The sequence below is a fragment of the Bombus flavifrons genome, chromosome 17 (genome assembly GCF_040668555.2).
Source record: "Bombus flavifrons isolate JBK064 chromosome 17, iyBomFlav1_principal, whole genome shotgun sequence".
Taxonomy (NCBI): Eukaryota; Metazoa; Arthropoda; class Insecta; order Hymenoptera; family Apidae; genus Bombus; species Bombus flavifrons.
Genome location: NC_138458.1, coordinates 6951146 through 6974769, shown reverse-complemented (window position 1 = coordinate 6974769; position 23624 = coordinate 6951146). Strand labels below are relative to the sequence as shown.

The window sequence follows — 23624 nt, the reverse complement described above, 5'->3', positions numbered from 1 at the left end:
TTTTTATCATAAAAAGATGCAAATGCATAACAAACAACCGTGTATATAATTTTCATGAGAGAACAATTTATATTAATGATAAATATATTGAAATACACATATGCAATTTGTGTTCTTAAAGACAACCCAGATTTGGACCGTAACAAAGATTTGTTGATATTCCTATACATGCAATTTAATACACTTAAAGTGTGATTGTATCTAAAAATTATTTATTCGTAAGTACTAGACTTACGTGTCAATCCATAAACGTTATACACGCATGGTTACATACGAATGTACATCTCACTCTAAAAATGGACGCCCCAAAAAGAATATCCCCTACGCAATGCAAAAATCCATGTCTCGATCTCGATTACGATCTTAGTTCGGATTGTCATATTATCTTTAGAAATATATCATATACATGTGTATCACGCATGTGCCGTAGAATTTTTAAAGAGCATCAAAATATGCTGGAAAATTCTTTTATCTCCCAGCATTTACAATCCTCTTCCCTTACAATTTGCCAACAAAGTTTATATTTCATTTCTATTTACAAATTTTGTAGAAAATAAAACCTGTACAATTTTAGAAAATTACAAACTGTCTATTGTATAACTCATTGCAAGTGGACGAGCAATGTGTAAATAAAGATTTATTTACTTATTAAGCTAACCTTAAGACTTAGTTTATTATCCTTGGATAATCGAAGGAGAATCGAAGCATTATAAAATAATAACATAAAAAAGATAATATATATATAGCATTATATATAACTCTGATACATGAAAATACTTAAAAACAGCAATATGCTGTCACACTTGACTTTATTTATATATATATATATTTTACATACAATTCAAAATATAAAAGAAAGATATTCTTATGTAATAATAGTTCAAGGCTGGAAGAATATTACATCATCTGCTACTATACTAGTACTCGACTTTGTAGTACCATCTTCATCTTTAAATTCCCCGTAACTTATTTTTCCTGCGACATATACCCTTTGTCCTTTTCTCAAATAATTTAAAACAGTGTCGCGTAAAATTGGTTTAAAAACACATATCCTATGCCAGTCTGTCCGTTGTACGAAATCACCTGAAATTTTGTTCGATATAGTTTTATTTCAATAAACTCGAAGTTAAACAAAATGAATGACTAATAAATTAAATGTGTAAAATTTCTCACATGTATATAATAACTTGGTCATTATGATATATAACTTAATTTGTATGTAATTAATTAATTCTACATACCATTCATATACCTGTAGTTGATGTGCGTGGCAAGAGAAAATATAACAACAGGATGTTCTTCGTTACCTCTTTTTTGCGCTTCGCCTCCTGCTCTTCCCAGTAGGGTAACTTGATTTATAGCTACGATTAAGCGCACGATTAATATTTAACAGCGGGAAAGAAAATATTATTTATCTGGTAAAATTTTAAATACTTGTTTGTGATAGAAACAAGATGTAAACGACTACATTATTGTATTTCTCAAAAGCACACGATACAAATGATTTATATTGAAATTCACTTTTCAATTAAAGATACATAAATTATGTGTGTTACTTGTTTCTGTATCATAAGCATCATAATGATGTTCATATTTTTCATTTTAGGTACAAAAATATAGAAAACAGGTACACTTAAACAAATTGGCCGATCTAAGAAATTAAAAGTTCTCCTCTAAACTCTTTATAATTCTGATGGTTGTTAGTGTATTGTAAAAAAAAAGATGAAGTTTTATTACTTACTTTTTTCTACTTTCATATTATCGGTAGAAACAGAACATAATTGTTTTTTTTCAATTGTTTGTATATTTTGCAGTATTCGTGAAGTAACCTAAAAATAACGCAATGTGTTTAATTTTATACGTTTTATACGTATTAGGTTATACGTTCTGTATAACTTTAACCTTGTATCTTATACAACGTAATTTTAGATTACCTGCCGAAACATTTTTACTATTTTGTATGAAATGAGGAATAAATCTAATACTCTCCGAAAAACCACGCTTCACAGAAGACAGCAGTGGGGGCGCGAAAAATCCGATCTGTACGATATACACCGGAGTCATCTGCACTCTGGTGACAGAAATAGGGATTAAAATTTGAAATAACAGCATTTCGCATGGTGTCGTATTGGGAGGAGGAAGTAACTGTTGCGAGTTTGTCGTAAATATGGAAAATTTATTATACAACACCGAGTCACTGCTTCAAAATGGTGAGAATTTTAATTTAGTTCGTTTTCTATCGATAATCCAGTACAATTTATAGCGATTTATCGTTTTTCAATGTAAATAGAAGGTTATTGGTTTTTGATTAAGGTCACCTACATCGTGAAGTACAATCACGTATTATCGAAGTGAAATTCTTTCCCTTTTCACTCCCCTTGACCATTTTTCTTCTCTTCTTTTTCCTCGATAATTATTTTTTATTATCATTTTTACTTTTCCGTTTCTTTTCTTCCTTTCCCTTTCTTTGATACATCGAACTATAGTTTGAATATAGTTCGATGATCGTTCGATTTTACGTTAATAATATCGTGTACGGTAATAATTTTCTGATATTTTATCTCAATTTTGTTCGTTTGAATTATATTAGCTCAGTCGTGTTTACTTTTATACACGTGTCTCACCGTGTTTTGGTCCAATGTATTGTTTATTTTACTTGGAACGTACCGTCGAATTGTTGAAAACATTTTGTTCTGTGTGCACGTTCGACTTACCACTTCTCCCTACTCCTCGCCAACCAAATCAACAAAGGTAAATCGCTCCACGGCAGGTCATTCCAATATCGAAATTTGTATCGATTACACGTATACTTGTGCGTATTATTCCGCGACAGTTATTATTTTCGTTATCCTAAACTTTCTAAGAATCAAAATTATGTCTTCTCAGAGGAAATTATATTTCACACATTTTGTTACAGCTTCTCCACAACTTAATTTCGTCCTCCTCTCTGGAAAGGATATAGTAGTAGTGCTTCAACTTTAACCATGTAAGAGTCTTTGCACATTGAGTTTCAATTAATTTTATTTCTCGGATTTTGCAACAATTATTATTAATTAGAAAGTGAAGTGTGGTTTTAAATTTTTATATTAATGTTCCGAGTGTTATAGTAATTAAAGTTTATTAGAATTTATATTCTTTTTGTTATCGAAGTTGCAAGTTTTCGTAGAGTTTCGTATTCCGTTACCTGAAATTGTTCGAACAAACTTTGCTGATTTTCAGAACAAATTATAGTAATTCATGTTTTATCAAAGGTGTGTCTTCAAAAGCCCAGAATGTAAATGGACTTTTGTTTTGGACTCTTTTTAATTTTATTCTCTATATTCTGTGACAAATTATTATTAATTAGAAAGTAGGATCTGATTAAAAATATGACAAGTGTAAACTTTTCATTCTCGTATTAAGTATTATCCTACAAATTTTTTATTCGCTAGAGATCAATCTCTTATTATTTGAAATTTTCACAAAATAATTAACACTGTCGTTAAGAACAAATTATAATATTCTATGTTTTGTTACAGATTTCTTCGTAGTATCTACCATTAACAATCGTTAGTCTCATGCATTTGTTCCACCGGTTACTCAACCATGTCGTAGAATGAAAAGTCCGAATCGACACGGGTGACTGGTTGTGTTTATATAGAAATTTTGACGAGCATAGTGACCGCGGGTATTTACTATACCCGTGAGTAGTAACATTTTCATGTCTGTATTCTATTTATTAGCTCAGGATAGGTTTTCTTGCACATCGCGTTTTTAGATAAGATGGATGATAATGCATCAATAATAAGTATAATATTTACATATCACAATATAAAGAATTTGTAGAAATAACATTCAGCTGAATGTTACTAAATTTTAAGATATGAAATGCGAAGATAAGAGGACACTTCGCGACTGTCAGATACTAGAATCAAAACAAGATTCGAATGCTTCCTTGTGTTTAAAAGATTCCTTATGTTTTGATAAAGGAATCGCCTGAGGATATTTCTATTAATATTTCAATTAGAATCATTGATACAAATATTATTTCTCAATTAATAAAGTAAAGTAAAATATAGAGTCATTAAAATTTGAATGAGACGAGGTAACAGATGAAAATGCGATTGCTAATCATACTTTTAGCCTAGGATTTTCAGGTTTTACCCCTGCCGTGTTCATTGCCAGGACCTCGCTCACGTGCCCAGGTGCTACTTGGATGGGAGAAGGGCAATGGGCATGACGATTAGTTTATAAGCTTAACAATTTCTTGGCGACTGACGTTGCGTTGGCGTATCGTGCACGACGTATTTTCCACTATTAGTGCGTGCGATTAGGCTGTGGAATTGCGTCGTTTTTGCCATTGATTACAATTTTCGCAGATACGTGAATTCAATCGACGATAACAATGCTACTACATATGTGTGTTGGTATTAAATTATAAATGATGATTACGTCATCGATGTAAGGCAATGGTCTGTTCTAGTAAAATTATTTCTTTGGACGATATATGCATGATTGTACGCGATTATGAATATTTCGTTAAAATTGGAAATCAAATGTACGTAATATTTTTACGCAATGGTCGCTAGCCGATTCGTCAGTCGATTTCAGGGAAATGGTACGTACATTAGAGTGTGAATGTTGTATACGAAACTCGGGTGTCGAAGACGTCCCGGGACGTTTCTCTAGTGTAGGCCCTTGCGCCCGGGTTATGCGTGAGAACCGTGGAGCGAGTGTGTTGGTATGCTTGTTTTGTCACCTCATAAATTTTAAATATAGGTGTCCAGGTAGGATAGGTAGTATACTTTCTGGTGTGAATGAGTATAGCTGTAAACAGGTAGGGCCGGGCAGGTTGGCACGGTCTGTCGTCGGGTAGGCGCGTCTTCGCGTGTTCAACCTGTTTCAGGATACCTGTTTTGAAAAATCGACGGTGAAGCTGACACCACGAATAGAGCATGCCACTCGTCTCTGGCCTTGCCTATCGATTTTTTGAATTTCGCGGTCGCGGTCGCGCGTAGAGAATAGGTTTCGTAACGAACGTTTATAAGTTTCAGCGGGCATCGCGCCCGAAGTCATTCTCGTTACTACTTCGTCACTATGCTCGCTTTTAGTATTTATCATAGTAGCGTGCTTTCCTTGGCCGACGTATGTGTTGTACGTATATGTGTATAAAATACTCTGATATATTTTCAAATGGATGTATGCGTTCGCTCGAACGCAGGTAATAACCCAAATCGAAAAAGGGGAATACTAAATTTATTAAACACCGTATACACACATGTATATATATATATATCTGTCGTTAAAGAGTATAATATTTTGTTCAACGTGAAAGCGGAAAGGGCGAAATTACATAATTTTGTTACTAGGGATAAGTAGAAGGGGAATACGTTATCTCATAATTCGATGAAACTTGAGCTTTCCTTCCTAAAGTTAAATTTCGATTACATATATGTGTATATATCGATCTGACTTGCTGCTATATTATACATACACACCGCTATCTTAATTACTTTATCGATCGGATCAGTGAGAGATTGATCCAAATGGTGGATCTTGCCACTTGAATTCCTCTTGATAAGTGACGTAAATGACCCAATAGCAGACATTGAGTAGCCCAAAAGAAGCGGGAAATACGACTCGCGCCACTTTGTCGATGTAAGACACGCTATTTATGTGTCTTGCGATCTTTTCGCCTTTCTTCCTGCAATTTCCAGCTGCTTCCCTTTGTCTGCGCCTCCTACGATTAAAATAACAAGTATCGATGATATTCGAAGCTTTACGAGCGATTAAAAGATAAAAACAATGATGAATATATCGTTTCAGGACGAATGCAGAGTAAGAGATTCCCAAAATAACGAACGAATACGCTCGGTAATATTTTTGTTCCATTACAGAGAGGTAAACGAGCTGAGTACACAGAACGATATGTAGACGCGAATCATCCAATTGAATTGGGAAGAACTCTATGGCGAATAAAACTGCCGGCTAGAGAACGATGGAAATATATAAATATAGATGGAACGGAACCGACGAAGTAAACGAAACACGATATACATATTTCCTAGGAGTTTTCAGATAGACAGTGAAAACAGCGAAGGAAATTTCTACCTGAACTCCTCATCGCCAGCGAGGCAATACAGAAATTGTCGCCATTTCGGTATCCACACTTCCGTCTGCGTTTGCCTTTCCATCGTTGATGGTTTCGACGTAACGGAGACTGTCATCGATCCTCTTCCGTAAGAGACGGATTCCTAGATAGAAATTTGTTTGAAGGTGTACAGGATGAGTCAGATTGTACGGGAAGAATATCGAGATCAGTTTAAACGATAAAGAAAAGTGATATCATCGATGTTTGGTAAGTTGGACGTTATATTTACATTAACATCATAAACATCGCATAACAAAGAACTTGTCCTTCGAGGTACGTCTATTATTGTCTCTGGGTGAACCGTTTGAGGACTGCGCGACACAATACCGCAAAACCCATCCTGATAGTCGGTTTCACTCTCATTCTCCAACTCTTCCTCGTCCAAAGGAATTTCTCCGCTACCAACCTGATACAAGCGTGTTACAAGTCGAAGAATTAACGAAAAAGTAACGTCGGTTTTATGAATTTTGTGGAACACGGATCGATGTACGTGCACAACAGTTATTATCGTTTTATCTTATTTATTCGTTCGACTTTTGCTAAATACGTGCTAGGTATTAAAATTAAGCATTATAAATAGATACCTTTGTAAAGTAGTGCACACCGGCGAATTCCAACAGAGTAGCGATACAGTATCCAAAACTCATTAACAAAAACCAATCAAGGGCAGTGGCGTATCTAACTTTAGGCAAGTCTGTTCTGGAATCGAGACTAATCGTGGACAGTGTCAAAACGGTAGTAATGCCTGTAATAATAATTTATTATTATAATAATAATAATAAATTAAAGATTCGGTCGTAACATTTTATACGTAAAGGGTGTAGAATTTTGTGACTACGTATCGTGCGATATTACACGAGTGGATAGCTGTTGATCTTTCACCAACGAGCAAACTGACAAATATTTTACGATCCGAAACTTTATAGTTATACCAAATTTACGCATATATCCTGTATGTTCGAAGGGACTGACTTACCTAGACCAACTCGATCGCTGGTAGCTTCACGATGAATCCAGAAAGACACCCAACTTAGGACTACTATTAAAACACAGGGTACGTAAACCTGACAGAACCATAAAGAGAAGAATATTACGAAAGGAAAAGAATAATTTTTTATTCGTTAATATCACGAGTATTGTTCGTTGGAGCGATCAGAATGTCGAGCTAACGATCGACTAAAATTATGTAACGAGCTAATTTATTCGTATCGACTTACTTGGATGAGAAAATAACCGGTGTTTCGTTGCAAGTTGAACGAAACTTGAAGAACTGAAAATTCCCCTTCGCGACGAACAAAAGTTAAATTCCTGTACGGCGAACCCATCAGATCGAACTGCGAAAGAGCCATTCCAGGGACGAAATTCACGGAGGAGCCCTCTTGCCATTCGTAAATTAATTGACCGGACGTATATGCATCTAAAAACGTACAATATTAAAATTAAAAAGTATTAGAAGAAAGGCTTTCTATCTAACGTGCTCGATTACGATCAAGTTATATCTATTATTTCCATTGTTCGACGTACAACGGAGATCGTATCCTCGACATTTCAATGAATTTCATCCTTTAATTTCTACGTTGTCGAATATAGAGGAAACAATTTTGGAAAATGATAATATCTACGTACTTTATCGGATAGAGAGAGGGCAAAGAAACGAAAGGCAGCAGACACTATGGAATTCCGAAACAAACAGGAAATTTACGCGTATCATAAAACAATAAACACTCGTGACATATGTCCAATATCTCTCTACATAAATCTTCGATAGCGATTCTTATTTATCTTTTTTATATTAATTGAATTTAATTTTACGTAGTTTCCGAGTTGTTGGTAAAGAAGAAATGGCGTTCCTTGTACTCTTGTAGTTACTGAGTTGCTGGTAAAGAGGGAACGTCGTTCCTTGTACTTTTTGCTGCGAGTAAACTTGGGAAAGTCCCCACGAAAGGGCAGTCGTGTCGGCACTGCGTCGGTATAAGGAAACTATATCAGTTTAGTGCGTTTAAATTCATTTTTCCTAGAATTTTGATTTCCAAGTTACGTTATTGTTGCGGCAAATGAACGGCAAATATATATAAATATATATACATAATGTACGTAGCCGGCAGACAAAGATTAGAAAAGTAGTGAAAAATTAACGAACCATCCGTATCAAAAAATATAGGAAATAGAAGAATTTATCTCGAACGAAAATTGGAAATGCAAGGTACAGGTCGTCTTTTATAACATCGATTCCATCTCGTCTACTTTTTGGCTACCAAAACGCGCGTTATTACTTGAAAGGCTGAAAACAAGAGCCCTTTTTGTTACGAGCATTCGAATCGTTTTAAAGATACTTACAACTTCCGAGAATAAGCGGACAAGATTGTCGATCCATGGGAAAGTTTCGAAGCTCCATTGGACATTTTGCTTTTATAGTAAGCCTGTTGCAAACACGAATATAACGTATGATTGCAATCCACGTTAAATTAACGTTACATTATTTTACGATTCCCGTATTATTACTATTAGTTACGGTGTTTAATATGCAAATGAAATCTTTACATTAATAACAACCTCATGGAATAAAGTATATCTCCATCTTGCGAGATTCTTAATAATTTATTCGGCACCGTGATGGTATGCACGTAGCTGTGTTTTCCATTATAAAAATACGTGTCCGGCCTCCAGATTCTTTCCAACATTTTGATGCTCAAGCTGAGCGACTTTATCGGGCCCAAGAAGCTCAAACGAGAGTCGCGCCAAGATTGTCGAAAGTAACAATCCATCGAATAATCCTGTAAGAAGCAACACGTACTGTCGTTAGTAACGAAAACGCTATCCTGTCCTTTTTGCGGACTACGAAACAGAAAGACGAATAAAACGCAAACATGTCGCACATAGAAGAAGTTTTTTAACTCCTTGGTGGACGTGGATAATCGAAATTTTTCGGTAAACTTAACGTTTACTAAAAAAAAAAAAAAAAAAAAAAAAAAAAAAAAAAAAAGGAAGAAATATCCGAAGAATTATCCGACCGAGAAATTTGTTCACGCTTTCTATAATTTTGAACCATCCGTTAGGCACCTGACAAATTCCATCACGGAGAAACGTCGTGTCTTTGGACGGAGATCCAATCGTCAGACCACTGCCGAAGGAGCAGCTTTTTCAAGCGAACTCTGTGCTTCACCGAAGAATTTGGATCATTTATTTGCACGTCTGACATGCTAAACCTACCATGTCAAGTTCCGACACAGGACCCATGCTTCTTATCAGAATATTGGTTTTTACCACGGTTGGCGTTCCTGGGAAAGAAAACTCGCGATTACATCTTTTATAAACTGAAAAATCAAGATTAACTGGCGTAAAACATCGTCTGTACATCTTCAACCACGTAGGATGCGTCGTAACACGATACCTACGTTTACGGCAACGCACCTTGGTGCCGACACCATGGCAAGCAGCCCGCAGCTATTTATCTAGCCTTTTACCACGACTTTACGCGACTGTGTCCAGGGTTCGACCAGCAAGGAACGCGGCATGGAGCGTTGAAGCGAATGTTTGAAGAGACGATAGTCGGAGATAGAAGGGCGTTGGGCCGACGCCGAAGAAACGCGTCCACGCGACGCTAAATGTGCCACACGGCCGAAACCTAATCCGACACTCGACGATTGGGATTCAAACGCATAAAGGACAAACCATGGAGCAGCAGGTTGAGGATACCAAATTTTATAGCGGTATCGTCAAGGTGCGTACAGACGTCGCGCGTCAACAGGTTGACCGAAATTTCGTACGTCTTATTTCCTTGGAAGGTGACTCTCGTTTTCGGCTTCGGCTACCCCAGGAACGCGTAAAACGCGTCGTCCTAGCCGAATATTTCGCGGCCCGGACACCGTACTACCGTAGAGCCAAAGTTTCACACTTTTCGATAAACAACGATTATTCGATTGTTCGAAAATGAACGACGTTAGCGATTTGGAGGATTTGGAGGACGGGCATATCTTCGAATCAAGCAATCGCGCGATCGAGCGAAGTGGGATTATCGTCGATCTCGTCTGATCGAATTAATTCGGTTTATCAGAATTACGTAAAATGCATAATAGTAATAATACGCGATCAGTGTGAAATATAGAAGGGGTATCGCGTCGAAACACGTCCGTCTTTTGACGATCGGTATTGTTGCCCGTAACGCGAATCGCTTGGCCAGCAGAGAGTAGACGAGAAGTTCTTCCGTGCAATCGTAAATAAGGCGAATGATTTGGATAATCACGCGTAGACGACTCGCCTGCGGCCGACAGGTTCGTGCAAGCGCAGTTCGCTTGCATCTTGGAAATATTTGGTTTTGTCTCAGTTTAGAAACAAACACCCACAGTCTAATGACGAACTTGATCAGTGTGCATATAAATTTTTGAGCAGGACGATGAATAGGACTAGCTAAAAGGAGCAACGAGAGGGTGGCTGCTACGTAGAGGAGAAAAGAGAAATAATACGTAGATAGACCGAGGGAAATGAGTACAGAGGGATAATCGAGAGAATAGTTCGGCGTTCTTTTGGATGAGAAAAAAAAAAGAAAAAAGAAAAAAAAAATATGGATGATGGAAAATTGGGACCGCGTGTCAGGGATAAAGGCGATTTCGAAGGGATAGTTTTCTTCGGCTGGCTGCGATCCAACTTTCCGCGTGTTCTATTCGTATCGGACCGGCTCTCCTATTTTTCCCCTTTCCGCTCGATCACTTGTCAAAGATCGTTACAATGCTCCAATTTTTTCGTTGTAAACATTTCAAGATCGATATTCCAGAAAAACGCTACCCCTTCCTTTTAATCGCTGTAATTCGCCGATTCTCGGCCGCGACTCTCGCGATCGTTTAATCCTTTCATCGCGAGGATCGAATTAATCCAATTTGCTCGGAGCGACCCGATCGAGCGCGAACAAAATTTTACGAACGAAGAATTGTTTCAATTAGGGAGAAAAGTTGTCGTAATTGATTTTTACACGGTGTAAATTATTACCGAAAACGCGTTAATTAACGAGTTCTCTCGATTCGTAGCGTTTCAGAAAGAGAAACGTTCTTCGTCTTTGCTACTTTTGTCTTACGTTTCGATAATTTCCACAATTTCGACATTGTCTCTTTACCCTTTCCGTGAGTAGGCAGTTGATTGTTCTCGTAGTTCATTAGAAGGTTCTCGAGAACCATCGTGATGTTTTTGGAAACAACGTCGTTGACAGTCCCTCTGGTCAGCGGCGTAGCTTTCGAAGAAGTCTTCGAGGACGTGGAAGAAACATGGAGCGCGTGGTTCCGATTTCTCCACGACGACAGTAATATAAGGAGTAGAAACCTGCGAAAGACGTTGCCGTTGTTATTAATCATTTTATTTAATGTTCCATCGATTGTAACGCGGACATGGTCTCGCGGATACGTTAGCGTCGTTTCACGAATCGATGAATTCACCTTTGAATAACGTTATATGTAATATCGATAACAATGGCGCTGTCACCACGCTGTTAAACGTCGCGAGCTTCTTTCTTCGTTCGTTTCGCGATATTTCACGGTCGTTCGAGGCTTAAACCGTTAAACGAAACACCTTAAAAATCGTCGTTGCGAAATGTTATCTTAGTGCTTATGTTACGAATATCTTAGAGGCAGGGATTTTGCAACGTGGTATAGAGAAATTTGTGAAAAAATCTTGTTTTCGATGGACTTTTCGCAAAAAGGGCACCGGAAGGGCTTAAAGGGCGATTCTGACGTAACGAGGGAGAACGTTCACTCGAAACATCGAGGGGCAGCCTCGTCGGAAGTTGCTGAATCCGCGGCTAAGGAGAGCACTTTTCTACTCCTCTTCCCCTCCTCCATTCCCTCTTCTTCTGCAATTGCCTCTCGGCCTTCTCCCTGCTTTGCCACGTGAAAATCGTTTTTTTTTTTTTTTTTCTTTCGGCGAACCACGTTTGAATTTTTCCATTGCCTGGACATCGCGTCAAACATCTTGCTCGTTACGCGCACCGTTCGAAGTAGTCGAAACAGGAGAACCACGCGAATCCGTGTTTTTATTTTAAAGACTCTCGTGCACGGCAAATTATTCGAACAGGAGTTCCTAACGTGTCGTTAAACGCTGATATCTCGACTTTGTAGGTACTGACGTCGGTACTCGATGCACCAAGCCGTAGGTTTATGTTATAAAAATACGAACGTGGATTATTCAGCAGGTACGAAGGCACGAGAAACGTATGCACGCCTCGAAGCTGCCAAACAGAAATTACAATAGTTGCGCTGGCTCGTAAAAAGCCAATAATCAACGAGGAGATACGGACTGACGAAAGAGTGGTAATTATTCTCTTTGCGGCCACCGCAGGTGTACACGTTTACCGGCTACTCGTACACTTTAATTTCAGCTTTTTCATTAACCGTCTGTATCGATATCGCCATATTTGCGAGGCTAGCCAAATAATCGATGCGGAATGCAGATCCTTGCCAGTGCTTTCATTGCCATAATTTACTTCTCCGCTTGATCCTTCGTTTCACATGTAGGACCCGCTGTTCTCGATTTAAAAAAGCTGCAAACGTAACGAGCGTATACGGCAACTTATCGCCGAGCTTATTGCGAGATAAAGAGATAACGATACCGATCATGCTGGTCATCGTACGTGTGCACGTTTCTTCGTTTGTACAAACAGACGTCGATGACAGACGCGAATTTACGCGGAACGGATACTCGGCGTAAATCGAGCCGCGTCGTCGTCGTTTTAAGTTCTCACGCCGAAGAAAAAGGAGGGTTACAACGTAAGCGACGATGAAAAGCCTTTCTACTTTGAAACGTTTATCGCATAGGAGAGAAAACTCGATTTCTTCGACTTTGTTCGCTTGTCTGCTGTGAGATTCGTAAGTATATTTACAAACCGAATATCGTGTTTTCAACTTTGTCAAATTGGAGATACGGATAGCCAATTTAATAGTCGAATAACGAAATATTCCACGTTTGAATTACCATCTTTTTTTTTTTTTATAGATTCTTTTTAATTTATAAGATATCAGGATATTCTCTCGCGGCATAAGAAAAGTCGACAAGCGAGAAGAAACGTATGGGACGAAGAAACGACGTCTCGAGCCCTGAAAGTGGTTCGAGAAAAGAGAACGGGATGCCTGAAATCGCGAAACCACTCTCGACTCCCCAAGACCATCTTCTTATTTCTGCTTTGCGAGAAGATCCAATCGTACTTCAACGCAATCGCTTTAAAGCGGAATTTTATTAGAAGAAAAAAAGGAAAGGACGAAACAAGAGGAACAAGACTATTTTCCTCGTAGGAGGGATATTGGAGAAACAAAATGGTATTTCATATTTGACTACTCTCCTTTGCTTTCGAAACGAAACGGTCCATCGATGGCAAATGGAACGAAAGAGCGTACTTACGTTAACATTTCGCTGCGCCTTTTCCTCGACTTTGATCTTCGACGATCGATAAAGCGACACCGAGAAATTTTGAGAAATGAAATAAGCGCGAACCGAATACCGACACTCGCGGGGAAGATCTACGCGCGATTCATGCGACGGATCCTCGTGGATCTCCCACCTGGCGGACCAAACTTTCTGCCGCGCAAGCTCCAACAATCCTGCCTTCCGCGACGTTCAACGAACTTTGTTATCGTTTATTCGTTTCTTCTTTATTCCTTTGTACTGCACGTCCGACCATTGACAATGTTATCTGACGGTTGCTCGCTTTTTACAATTTTCTTTTTTTTTTTTTTTCATTCTACGTTCGGTCGTGTTTGACGAAATATATCGAATTTACGGAGCTTTGTGCGAGTACAGTAGGGCGAAGCGAAATCATACGTAAAGAATACGTATAAGCGAAAGAACGACGATCAAAAGGAATTAGCTGTGGGGATTTCTCGCGCAACTTCGTTACTGTCGTTTAATTTCGCGTAATAGGCAGATTACCTTTGATCGAAGTTATTCGACTAACGAAATTCTCTTCTTCCTTTTCATCGGCAAGCAATGAAAAGGGGAAACTACGAGGGGAATTGCGAAGAAAAAAAGAGTCACGCACGTGCGTAAACGTGTTTCCATCGTATATGGTTCGACGATCATTTAACGTCCGAGAAATTACGCGCTAACGTGGCATTTTTCTCTGTGGTCGAAAGACATAAAAATGGTGTATCGTATGCGGTACCATCGGACTACTTTTAAAAAAATCTCTCGATCAACGAAATTTTATTAAATTTTGCCCAGGGATCGAACGAAACCGTGGGCTTTTATAAATGGGCTTTTGTAAATCGTAAATTAAACTATATGGATAACGATGGACGTTGGATATACGTGGATAATACAATTCTAAGTATAACGCGTAGAAGCCTCTCGTTAGGACGCCTTCTGTGCGGTTGCCTACGTAGGTGGATCGTGTAGAGCAGCTTGGCCAGGTGGTTGGCGAGGACGATCTTCGGATCTTTACGGAGTTGGTAATTTCGCGCGTAGCACGGTGCGTTTCCTATGTGAAACTGCTAATTTAGCAACGCGGCTTTTAGCAAGCGTGCCATACGACTCGATACCGTACGTCCAAATCGGTTCGACGATTCTTTCGTACACGAGACAGTTGGTCGTCCGTGCTTAATTTCAATACGTATTTTTCCATAAAACCGGTGAAAATGGCCAGTCTTTAAAGAACACGGAACTGTGGAATATCTGCGTATTTATCGATTTATCGCTTTCTTACAAAAGGATTTCTGTGGTATGTAACGCGTTTCTGGTACCGTTAACCCTGGGTATTAATCACGATCCCTAAAAAAGAGTTGACGCATTTGTAAAATCGTAAAACCAGCGTGGTAGTTTGAGTGGTAGTATCACGGGCGATCCGGAACTCGGAAACCGGTTGATCGATCGACAAAAATAATTATTTTATCGCGGCAAAAGTCGTTACATCGTTGCGGAGAAAGAACGTAACGCGAAGCAGGAATTTCAAAGTAAAATCGTACGATCGGTGGTGTCGACAATTTCGTCGCGTTTACGCTCCGTAAATAAGGAGCCTTAATGGATAAGGGTTGTGCCTGGCGGGGAAAAGAAGGACGAAAAGTGCGAAGATAGGAATAGATTATCGCGAAACCACTTGTTTCGATATCGCCGAGGACAAAAGTACACGTTCGGAGGGGAAGATCGATGGAACGGTAATCTGGTAAGGTGAACGACTCTCGATGCCGGTGTGTGTTTTGCGGAGGCATCCGAAGGGTGGCTCCGCTTCGATCGTAGCGTGGAAATCAAAAGAGGAAGAGAAAGGAAGACGGCCAGAGACGGAGAGAAGGAAGGACAGAGGCGGAGAAGCGAAGAGACACGAGGACCGGCTCTGTGTCACTAGGTCGCGGTGAAACGGGGCTGCACATGCGTGGTCCATTTTGCGCCAACCTCCGGACCGCCTCGGGAGCCGAGGAATGCCAAGTACCCAGAGATACGGAGGCTGGTGTTATCGGCGTGCAAAGAGAAGCGAAAGATAAATAGGTGAGAGAGAACGGATAGAGAAGCCGGCTTCGAGAGTACTAGCAGTGCAAGTGTGAAACACCGATACGAAACGAAACGTTTGGTAGTAGAGGGGGGAGGTCAAGGGTGGGAATGGCAGGCAGGGAGAGACGTGCGAGAAAGAGGTTGACTAAATTCGATAAAGAAGGGACGATGGTCGGAACAACCGAACAGGTGAACGGGTTTTCTACAGGGTTTCTACGGGGCTTGTACAGCACTTGTACAGGTCTTGTACAGCACTTGTACGGGACTTGTACAGGGCTTGTACAGGGCTTGTACAGGGCTTGTACAGGGCTTGTACAGGGTGTCGCGCAAGAAGCGATAGCGTTTTGTCTTTCGTCGAGGTTGTACATCGATGATTGGTCGACGATCGCGAGGTGTGCACCGTACGATCTTTTCGTGGATCGTTGGACGCTTCGACGACGCGTCGCTGTGGCAGAGATTCATCGCCAACGTCGGTCGTCCGTCGTGCGAACGCAGAGAGATCTGCGAGATATCGAATGCGAATCGCGTTCTTCGCGCGATCAAAAATTTTGAAAGCGTTTTTACCGTGGCTGACAGGCCGAACAGTGGTCGTCCTCGTGCGACGTCGTGTTCGTGAAACGTCGTGGTGTGTTCGAGAACTTGGGATACGTGGCGGAGCGATCGCAGAGCAGCTAGAGGACCGATGTGTTAAATATCTTTGCGTACGCGTATCTCGTTTCGCGACACCCTGTATATTTGGCCGGTCGAGAAATCTCGCAACATGGCGAATGAAATGGAAATTACAGGCGAGATTGCTCGAAAAGAGGCTCGAAGAAGAGAAATTGAAGGGAAAATGGAGTGTAATAGGTGGATGGGAAATAATTTACTCGTACGTTGTATGAGACGGTGAAAGGCAGCGTGGAAGGTGAGATAAAAAATGCGCAGGGCTCGAGAGGAAGAACGAAAGTTTAAGAAAGTGAGAAAGAAAGATGGATGGACAGATAGATGGATAGATTGATAGAGAAAGAGGGGGGAGGTTGGAACGTATCCTAAGAGAGAAGCCAAAAGGAGGTTGGTAGAGGGTGATAGCGAAGGGGTAGCGAAACGGGGATGGGTATGCGGAGAAGGCGAGTGGCGCGCAGTATCCGAAGCGTCGGAAAATACCGTGGACGACGGCGTCGACGTTGGACAGTGCTGGTGAACGAAGCTGTCTGTTCGGTAGTGAGAAAGTGAGTGCAGCCCTTTTAAGGGCTGCCGTGCCAGGAACAGCGAGAGGCATCGACTCGTGGCCGGCGGCAAACCCTCCTTGACGATGTCCGCGGGTCCTGTCGACGTCGTCCCATCCGCTGCACGCCACGAGTACACCGTTCTTTCGAACGATTCTTCCAATTTTTCGGAAAACGTTCTTCCCATCTTTGGATCGACCCTCGCGAATACACGTTAGGTGAAATTCGACGCGCCTCGTAAGAGGAATACAAATGCATGACAAACGTACACGGTAGCCACGACAAACGCGAAGAAAATATCGCACGAACGCGCGCCAAGATTTTTATCGTATGGAACTAACGCAAAAACATGGAACTCTCGATCGCGTTTTCAACGAAATATCGCGAGCCAAAAGGCGAATCATCGTCATCGCGGAAATTAAAAGGACGCGCGTGCATGCGTTTTGCTTTCGCTTTCATCCTTCTCCGGATACTCGTATAAGTAAGCTACGCTTGCGTGAGTATAGCCGATGCCTGTCACTCTGATTAATCGTTTTTCGACAATCCTGTTGCCAAAGCGAGAATCGCGAGTTATCCCCGTTTACTTGCGTCGATCGTTGAGAATCGTTCGAACGAATGGATACGATATATACTAGAATTTTGTCTATAGCACATCCGGCGTACTTAATTACTAACTTTTTTCGTTCAACCTGTTCTTTAGCCGAGTTACGACAGTTCGATGTTCGCATCGTTGTTAAAAATAGCTTGTACAGCTGTCTGTATTAGGTATGGAAGAGACGAAAGATTAGACGACCAGAATTGGTATGCGAAAAGGGTCAAGGACGGAAATCAGACCGGTTCTGATTGCAGTTTCTGGCAGCTCGATGTCGAGGTGCAAGGACCTATCGAGATGACGTCCTCTTCTACCTGCTGACGTAATTCCGGAGGATGCATCGCAGGATGTGGCTGCAGCAGACGTTTCTCTTGCTGCAAATGGTTCACCTGATTGCTTGGTAATCGTTTTATCGACATCAACTTTATCTTCATCGAAAAAGTCTACTTAATTAAAAAGTCGATAGATAAACATTTTTAGTAAGACAACATTTTTATTGCAAAGTTATAATATATATACATATGTATTAATCTCGTATTCGGTTTCAAAATCTTTCCGGGTAATCCGTGTATTCGCAATACACCACGATACGTTTAGTTAACGATCGTAAAAACGTAAGCGCGTTCCGTCATTGAGAAGATGACAAAGCAGCCGCGTATATTCGTTTCGTTTCTATCTCGATCCTTTTTTCCAAGCAATGCGTTGATTTTTAGGGCCAGTCTTGAAAATACGGGGCTGTCTGACAGATTAGAAAACGTGACGCAAACCATATCGCGGATACTCGATGGTTACGATATTCGATTGAGGCCAAATTTCGGCGGTAAGTGCATTTTAAGTTTCCTCGTCCAAAGTAATTAGGCATAATCCGCGGGATGTTTGTAACTCGATGTTCACCTGCTTGTAATTTTTAGAAATCGGCGTAAGTATCCTCTCTGAGTGTAAAACGTATTTCTATAAGTAATAATTAGTTAACCAAACCCAATAAATTGTATTGCTCGACTGGTGTCGTTGAGTAACACGCGACAACGTATAGCTCGGGCCTTTAATAACATCGATAACGGAAGAAAGGATAGAAATACTCGTTTTATCTTTCAACCCAGGCTGTCTGGGACTAGCTGTGAATGCAAAAATCAGTCGAGTATCTTTTAGAGAATTTCACGCGCTATGATATTTCTAAACGACTTATCTCGCACGTTGACCAACTAAAGTCAACGTAAAGAGAATTTATCGAGCGATCGCGAATGTCTTACGGGTCAGTGATCGCGCCGGAATTCCGATTAATCCGCTTAACGATGCCAAGTAATTTCTTTAATCCTCGTTGATCGCTCGACCTATAAAAGACGAATTAGACATACGCGAGTCCTTTTTGCTACTCGTTTCCTCCTTTTATCGTATTTCATACAAATTTCTATATCTATTTCTGTCAGGAGAGCCCCTGTTGGTTGGCATGGACCTTACGATCGCGAGCTTCGATGCAATCTCGGAAGTAAACATGGTAAGCATTATCAAGGGGCTCGTAAGAAAACCGACCCTCGTCAAACTCGACTTTTTGCAATATTTTAGATAGTAATACGTTGCAGTGCAAGTTGGATTTACGGGATGATGGAATGGATCTTATGAAAAATGATGTATAGTCGGTCAGAAAATTCTACACGCGCTTTTTAAATATAAAATATAAAATATTCTAGCGAAAACGTCCATTTCACGAATCTCTTCGATACATCAGGATACACGTATCGTTCACGCGTCGTATAATTTATTTATCTCCGCTTTTATTAAGAGAAAAGAGTAAATTCATTCGAGCTCGGGTCTTTTAGCTTTTTGCGATCGAATTCCCATCGGTTTATGGTAAGATGTGTTCTTGCTTACGGAAACGATAACGGTGTTCTTTTTGCCACAGGATTATACGATAACGATGTATTTAAATCAGTATTGGAAGGACGAGAGACTGGCGTTTTCTCAAGAAGAGGAGGTTCTCACTCTCAGTGGAGACTTTGCGGAAAAGATTTGGGTTCCAGACACGTTTTTCGCCAACGATAAAAACAGGTACGTCGGAACAATTTTACGAAACCCCTACATTTTCTGCTAAAGAGGAAGTTGTTATTCGATTTTACGATTATGAATAACTATGATCGAAGTTTAACGAGTCCATCGCCAGTGTTTCAATTAGAATTTTCTCGTTTATCTTTCGCGCGTCGTGAATATTCTGAAAACGAGTTATCTCCGAGTCACCAATTTTTATATTCTCTCTGTTATTGATCCTCGAACAGCCGAGTCCGAATCAATTCTGACACGCGCCAACATTACGTCTATTACTTTCTAAACTGTATCGCTGCTATAGGATGAGGCATCTAAAACCACATAGAACGATTTGGTTGTTTTTAAATTTAGTCAGACTCGAATCTTCGGGTGATCCGTTTTAGCTGCCTCGATCTGTATTTATCTTCCTGTCGTTTTCTCCAATTGGCAAAGATGCGACAGTGTGAATGGTGAAATGTGACTAAGAAAGAAAATGTTGATTTTCGGTTTGTTCGCAGTTTCCTACACGACGTGACCGAGCGCAATAAACTCGTTCGGTTGTCCGGAGACGGATCTGTCACTTATGGCATGAGATTCACGACGACCCTGGCCTGCATGATGGATCTGCACTACTATCCGCTCGATTCGCAGAACTGCACCGTAGAGATCGAAAGCTGTACGGTCGATATTACCTGTCGTAGCTCTTTTCCCCCTTCTATCGATTCCTTTCGCTTCTCTCTTCTCTAAATATGGTAGAGCTCCGCATATCCGAAGAAATAAGCGAGCGAAAATATCTGGACAATGGAACGTGGATATCGTTTATTTAAATAGAGTTCGAGAAAATCGAGTTCGTACGTCCATCAAGTATATAGTTGAACTGCTTTTCGTATTTTTTTTTTTTTGGCAGACGGATACACCGTGCTGGACGTGGTAATGTATTGGAAACAAACGCCGGTCCGTGGTGTGGAAGAAGCGGAACTGCCACAATTCACGATAATCGGTTACGAAACGAACGATCGTAAAGAGAGGCTGGCCACTGGTATATACCAGAGATTATCGTTAAGCTTCAAACTTCAAAGGAACATCGGATACTTCGTTTTCCAGACCTATTTACCTAGTATCTTGATCGTGATGCTAAGCTGGGTCAGTTTTTGGATAAATCACGAAGCAACCAGTGCTAGAGTAGCTCTCGGTAAACATATGGAATTGTTTCCCTGTAGATCGTAAATCCTAACGCTTATGACCGCTACGCAAGTACGTTGGCTGCAAAAGCTTTCTGTCTACTTGTACATTAAATTATCTATTCGAAAACAAAAAGCCCTTTCGATGTATCGCAGTAAACCTCGACTATAATAGTCTATTATTATGTAAATCGCCGATCGTCACGCTATATTTTCCCTTTGTAGGTATAACGACAGTCCTTACAATGACCACGATATCCACAGGTGTACGTAGTTCACTGCCACGTATCAGCTACGTGAAAGCTATCGACATTTACTTAGTAATGTGTTTCGTTTTCGTGTTCGCTGCTCTCCTCGAGTATGCAGCGGTCAATTACACTTATTGGGGCGCCAGAGCCAAGAAGAAGACAAAAAAGAAAGAAACCGACGACAAAAAAGTAATTTCCTCGAAATCAGGTAAGATTTTCTTAATTAGATTTTCTCTGTTTGATATTTAAATCTGGAAAAAGACCTCGTCCATTTGGAATCCGTGGAAACTTTACAGGAAGCAAAGCAAGTTCTCCTTTTCCTGGCTCAACGGAAGCGGACATAATAGAGCTTCAAGATCTCAGAATGTCTCCCCTGCCAAGTATCAGAAACAGATCAGGCCTAGTTAGTAGTAGTTCGACGCCTGGAACCGGAAGAGAACATGATCCGGCCAAGTTTCCTCCTAGCTTTCGAATTTCCAGAGTCGCGGCCTACAATACATATGGGAGAAACGCTGGCCTCAGATACAGAGGCCCTAAACAACATAAACCCAAGGTAAAGGAGAGATGTTAAAGAACCATCGATGACCATTTAAAGAGAAAAGAAAAAGAAAATGAAAGGGAAACTTAATAACGAGGAAAAATTATTATGGTTGCAGGTACTACACGCGATACGGAGAGGAGCATCCGTATTGCGCGTGTCGATGCCGAAGATCAAAGACGTGAACATTATCGACAAATATTCGAGAATTATATTTCCAGTCAGTTTTATGCTGTTCAATGCCATTTACTGGGTATTCTATTTCCTCTGAGCCTAGCCGTCACAACAGTCTCATGCCATCTGCCGTACGAAGAAAGATAAAAAGAAAAAAAAAAAAAAAAGAAGAAAAGGACCAATCCATAATCGAGAATTTCCAAGAATCTCAATGAAAAGGAAATCAATTCTATTTGAACTTGAATCAAATTTTGAAATTAGAAATTCCGAATAGAGTCGACGTTCGGGCCACGATTGAAATCGAAATATTCGTCATTTTCGATCGAAGGGAGCAGGTATCGAAAGTACTGAATCGAAAGCTGCCAATATTTATCGACGAGGAAATATTTTCAAGGTATATCGATTTATAATCTTGAGACATAATAACATTTTAGAAAATACGTTCCTATTCGATATTTCAATTCGAATGGATTGCAGTGCGTGGTGCAAATGGTACTGTTATTCGAGAATTTTTTTTAAATAAGGTCAGCTGGAAAGATCATTTAAAAATCGATAACTTTTTTTTACCTGTCATTTACAAATCAAGCAATTAACGGTTCATCTAAAACAAATTAAGGTTGCAACGAAAACCAGAGACCGTACTTCGAAATTAAAAAATCGTTAACTCCCGTAATTGTTGCTGGTATCGGTATCTGATGGTATTTCCACCCAAATCGAGAAAAGTCTCGTTAAACCAACAAAAATCGTTTGAAACGAGAGAAGCATAAATTTTAGAAGCATATATCATAAATTAGAGTAGTTATCGATTAAAACTACTAATTATCATTACTGTAGGTAAAAGATATTGTCACTGTTGTCGATAATGTCAGTATTTTCCAAAGCGTGTCTCATACGAGGTTATCTTAAAACTATATAGTAGGACTCCGTTCATATGAACTTGTGGAGGGACAAGTTGATTCGGATAACCAGATATTTTATATAATAATCGTCTTTCGTTCTGTTAACGAGATAAATATTTTATAGAGTAATAGGATTAATAGATTCCAAAAATTTGCTCTTGCTACAAACTTGTATCGACTGCGAAGCATGAGAGCGTGCCACGCAGCGTGTGCCCAAAGTTGGATCCCGTATGTCCATATAGACTTTACGATCGATTATACAGCGACAGTTTGTATTTATACGATGGTTTGGAAAGTCTACTAGTAAATCGGTGCTTGTCTTTCCTTTCATGTCTAATTTGTTCTACCATTTTGCGAACGATATCTTATCGTTAGACGTTCGAATAAGTCGATCGACACTCGACGTTGGTTGAGACGATAGGAGCTCGGCTAAAGTTCAGTTAGCCAGGCGCTACTACAATTTCATGTATATGAACGGAGTTCCACTGTATCTTCAAAATTTTTACTTTCGATAAATAAATAATACAAAATAAATAATCGCAACGATTGTAAATCTTTTTATTTATACGTCAACATCTTTCGATACATGTACCCATACACGACTATCGAAATGAATGTATACATTTTTTAACGTGACTGTGTATATGTGTACGTACATTACAATGTTATATACATATACATGGTTTAATAATTAATAATCCAATTGTTGATAAACATTTGTTCATTTACACGAACGACGACAGTCTTTAATACGTACAGGAAATTAGACTTAATCTTCCGTTCGTTGATAAAACGTATGAATTCGGAAAAGTTTAGTTCTCCGTTCCTGCAACGTTAATTATAAAACATCAATTCGAGAAATCGTCATACAGCTTACACTCTCTATATTTTCGACGATAATAAGTAAAAATTGGTTTGAGAAAAATTCCCATACGTCACGTACAGCGCACTATTTCTCAATGTAGAACAGTACAGGCATGGTAGTTGTAAATGGAAAACGAAGAAGGAGAAAGAACAGAACGGAAAAAGTATTTTCGGTATCATTAGTCCAAAGCTTAAGAAATCGTTCGAGCTTCAATTTGAACGGTGAGAACGGTGAGAACGACGAGAAAAGATGATCTAACGAATGTGAGTACGCGTGAGTGAGAAGAGAAAAAAACTGTCTTTTTCTAGGGAATATTT

The 23624-nt window shown here is 39.8% G+C and overlaps 3 protein-coding genes and 1 long non-coding RNA gene across 6 annotated transcripts; 2 read left to right on the top strand and 2 right to left on the bottom strand.

Annotated features, from left to right (window-relative positions):
- Positions 1-861: 861 nt before the first annotated feature.
- Positions 862-1946, bottom strand: mtSSB (mitochondrial single stranded DNA-binding protein). Its single transcript, XM_069131000.1, has 4 exons — positions 1935-1946; positions 1742-1829; positions 1242-1385; positions 862-1083 (listed from the first exon to the last, which is right to left on the bottom strand). The coding sequence occupies exons 1-4, from the start codon at positions 1944-1946 to the stop codon at positions 881-883; spliced, it is 447 nt and encodes a 148-aa protein (XP_068987101.1). The 3' UTR covers positions 862-880.
- Positions 1947-3550: 1604 nt separating this feature from the next.
- On the top strand, positions 3551-7847 carry LOC138188660 (uncharacterized). Of its 2 annotated transcripts, none has more exons than XR_011175602.1 (4): positions 3551-3682; positions 7095-7184; positions 7382-7555; positions 7721-7847. It is a non-coding gene; the product is annotated as an uncharacterized LOC138188660 (long non-coding RNA). The 2 variants fall into 2 exon arrangements; XR_011175603.1 differs by lacking the exon at positions 3551-3682 and adding an exon at positions 6500-6616.
- LOC138188659 (gamma-aminobutyric acid receptor alpha-like) lies at positions 5266-11420 on the bottom strand. 2 transcript variants are annotated; one of them, XM_069130645.1, is made up of 10 exons: positions 11238-11420; positions 9341-9408; positions 8684-8904; positions 8468-8550; positions 7348-7547; positions 7107-7194; positions 6715-6875; positions 6360-6536; positions 6091-6233; positions 5266-5719 (listed from the first exon to the last, which is right to left on the bottom strand). In XM_069130645.1, the coding sequence occupies exons 1-10, from the start codon at positions 11296-11298 to the stop codon at positions 5506-5508; spliced, it is 1416 nt and encodes a 471-aa protein (XP_068986746.1). In that variant the 5' UTR covers positions 11299-11420; the 3' UTR covers positions 5266-5505. The 2 variants fall into 2 exon arrangements, with proteins under 2 accessions (XP_068986746.1, XP_068986745.1); XM_069130644.1 differs by lacking the exon at positions 11238-11420 and having other exon boundaries at positions 9341-9563.
- Positions 11421-15093: 3673 nt separating this feature from the next.
- Lcch3 (Ligand-gated chloride channel homolog 3) lies at positions 15094-21718 on the top strand. Its single transcript, XM_069130574.1, has 10 exons — positions 15094-15583; positions 17641-17783; positions 18097-18203; positions 18811-18878; positions 19284-19429; positions 19921-20078; positions 20310-20594; positions 20809-21039; positions 21128-21384; positions 21488-21718. The coding sequence occupies exons 2-10, from the start codon at positions 17719-17721 to the stop codon at positions 21638-21640; spliced, it is 1470 nt and encodes a 489-aa protein (XP_068986675.1). The 5' UTR covers positions 15094-15583; positions 17641-17718; the 3' UTR covers positions 21641-21718.
- Positions 21719-23624: the final 1906 nt, after the last annotated feature.

What these genes read in the sequence shown, in the direction of transcription:
- mtSSB (XM_069131000.1), bottom strand. An exon ending in TAATATGAAAGTAGAAAAAA is followed by an intron (nt 1,386 to 1,741) that starts GTAAGTAATAAA and finishes CCCGCTGTTAAA; the next exon opens with TATTAATCGTGCGCTTAATC. An exon ending in CAACTACAGGTATATGAATG is followed by an intron (nt 1,084 to 1,241) that starts GTATGTAGAATT and finishes ACAAAATTTCAG; the next exon opens with GTGATTTCGTACAACGGACA.
- LOC138188659 (XM_069130644.1), bottom strand. Translation starts at nt 9,487, where the DNA reads ATGTACAGACGATGTTTTACGCCAGTTAATCTTGATTTTTCAGTTTAT. An exon ending in GATATACTTTATTCCATGAG is followed by an intron (nt 8,551 to 8,683) that starts GTTGTTATTAAT and finishes TGTTTGCAACAG; the next exon opens with GCTTACTATAAAAGCAAAAT. An exon ending in CAGCGATCGAGTTGGTCTAG is followed by an intron (nt 6,876 to 7,106) that starts GTAAGTCAGTCC and finishes TTATTATTACAG; the next exon opens with GCATTACTACCGTTTTGACA.
- Lcch3 (XM_069130574.1), top strand. Translation starts at nt 17,719, where the DNA reads ATGCATCGCAGGATGTGGCTGCAGCAGACGTTTCTCTTGCTGCAAATG. An exon ending in CAATCTCGGAAGTAAACATG is followed by an intron (nt 18,879 to 19,283) that starts GTAAGCATTATC and finishes TTTTTGCCACAG; the next exon opens with GATTATACGATAACGATGTA. An exon ending in TTCGCCAACGATAAAAACAG is followed by an intron (nt 19,430 to 19,920) that starts GTACGTCGGAAC and finishes GTTTGTTCGCAG; the next exon opens with TTTCCTACACGACGTGACCG.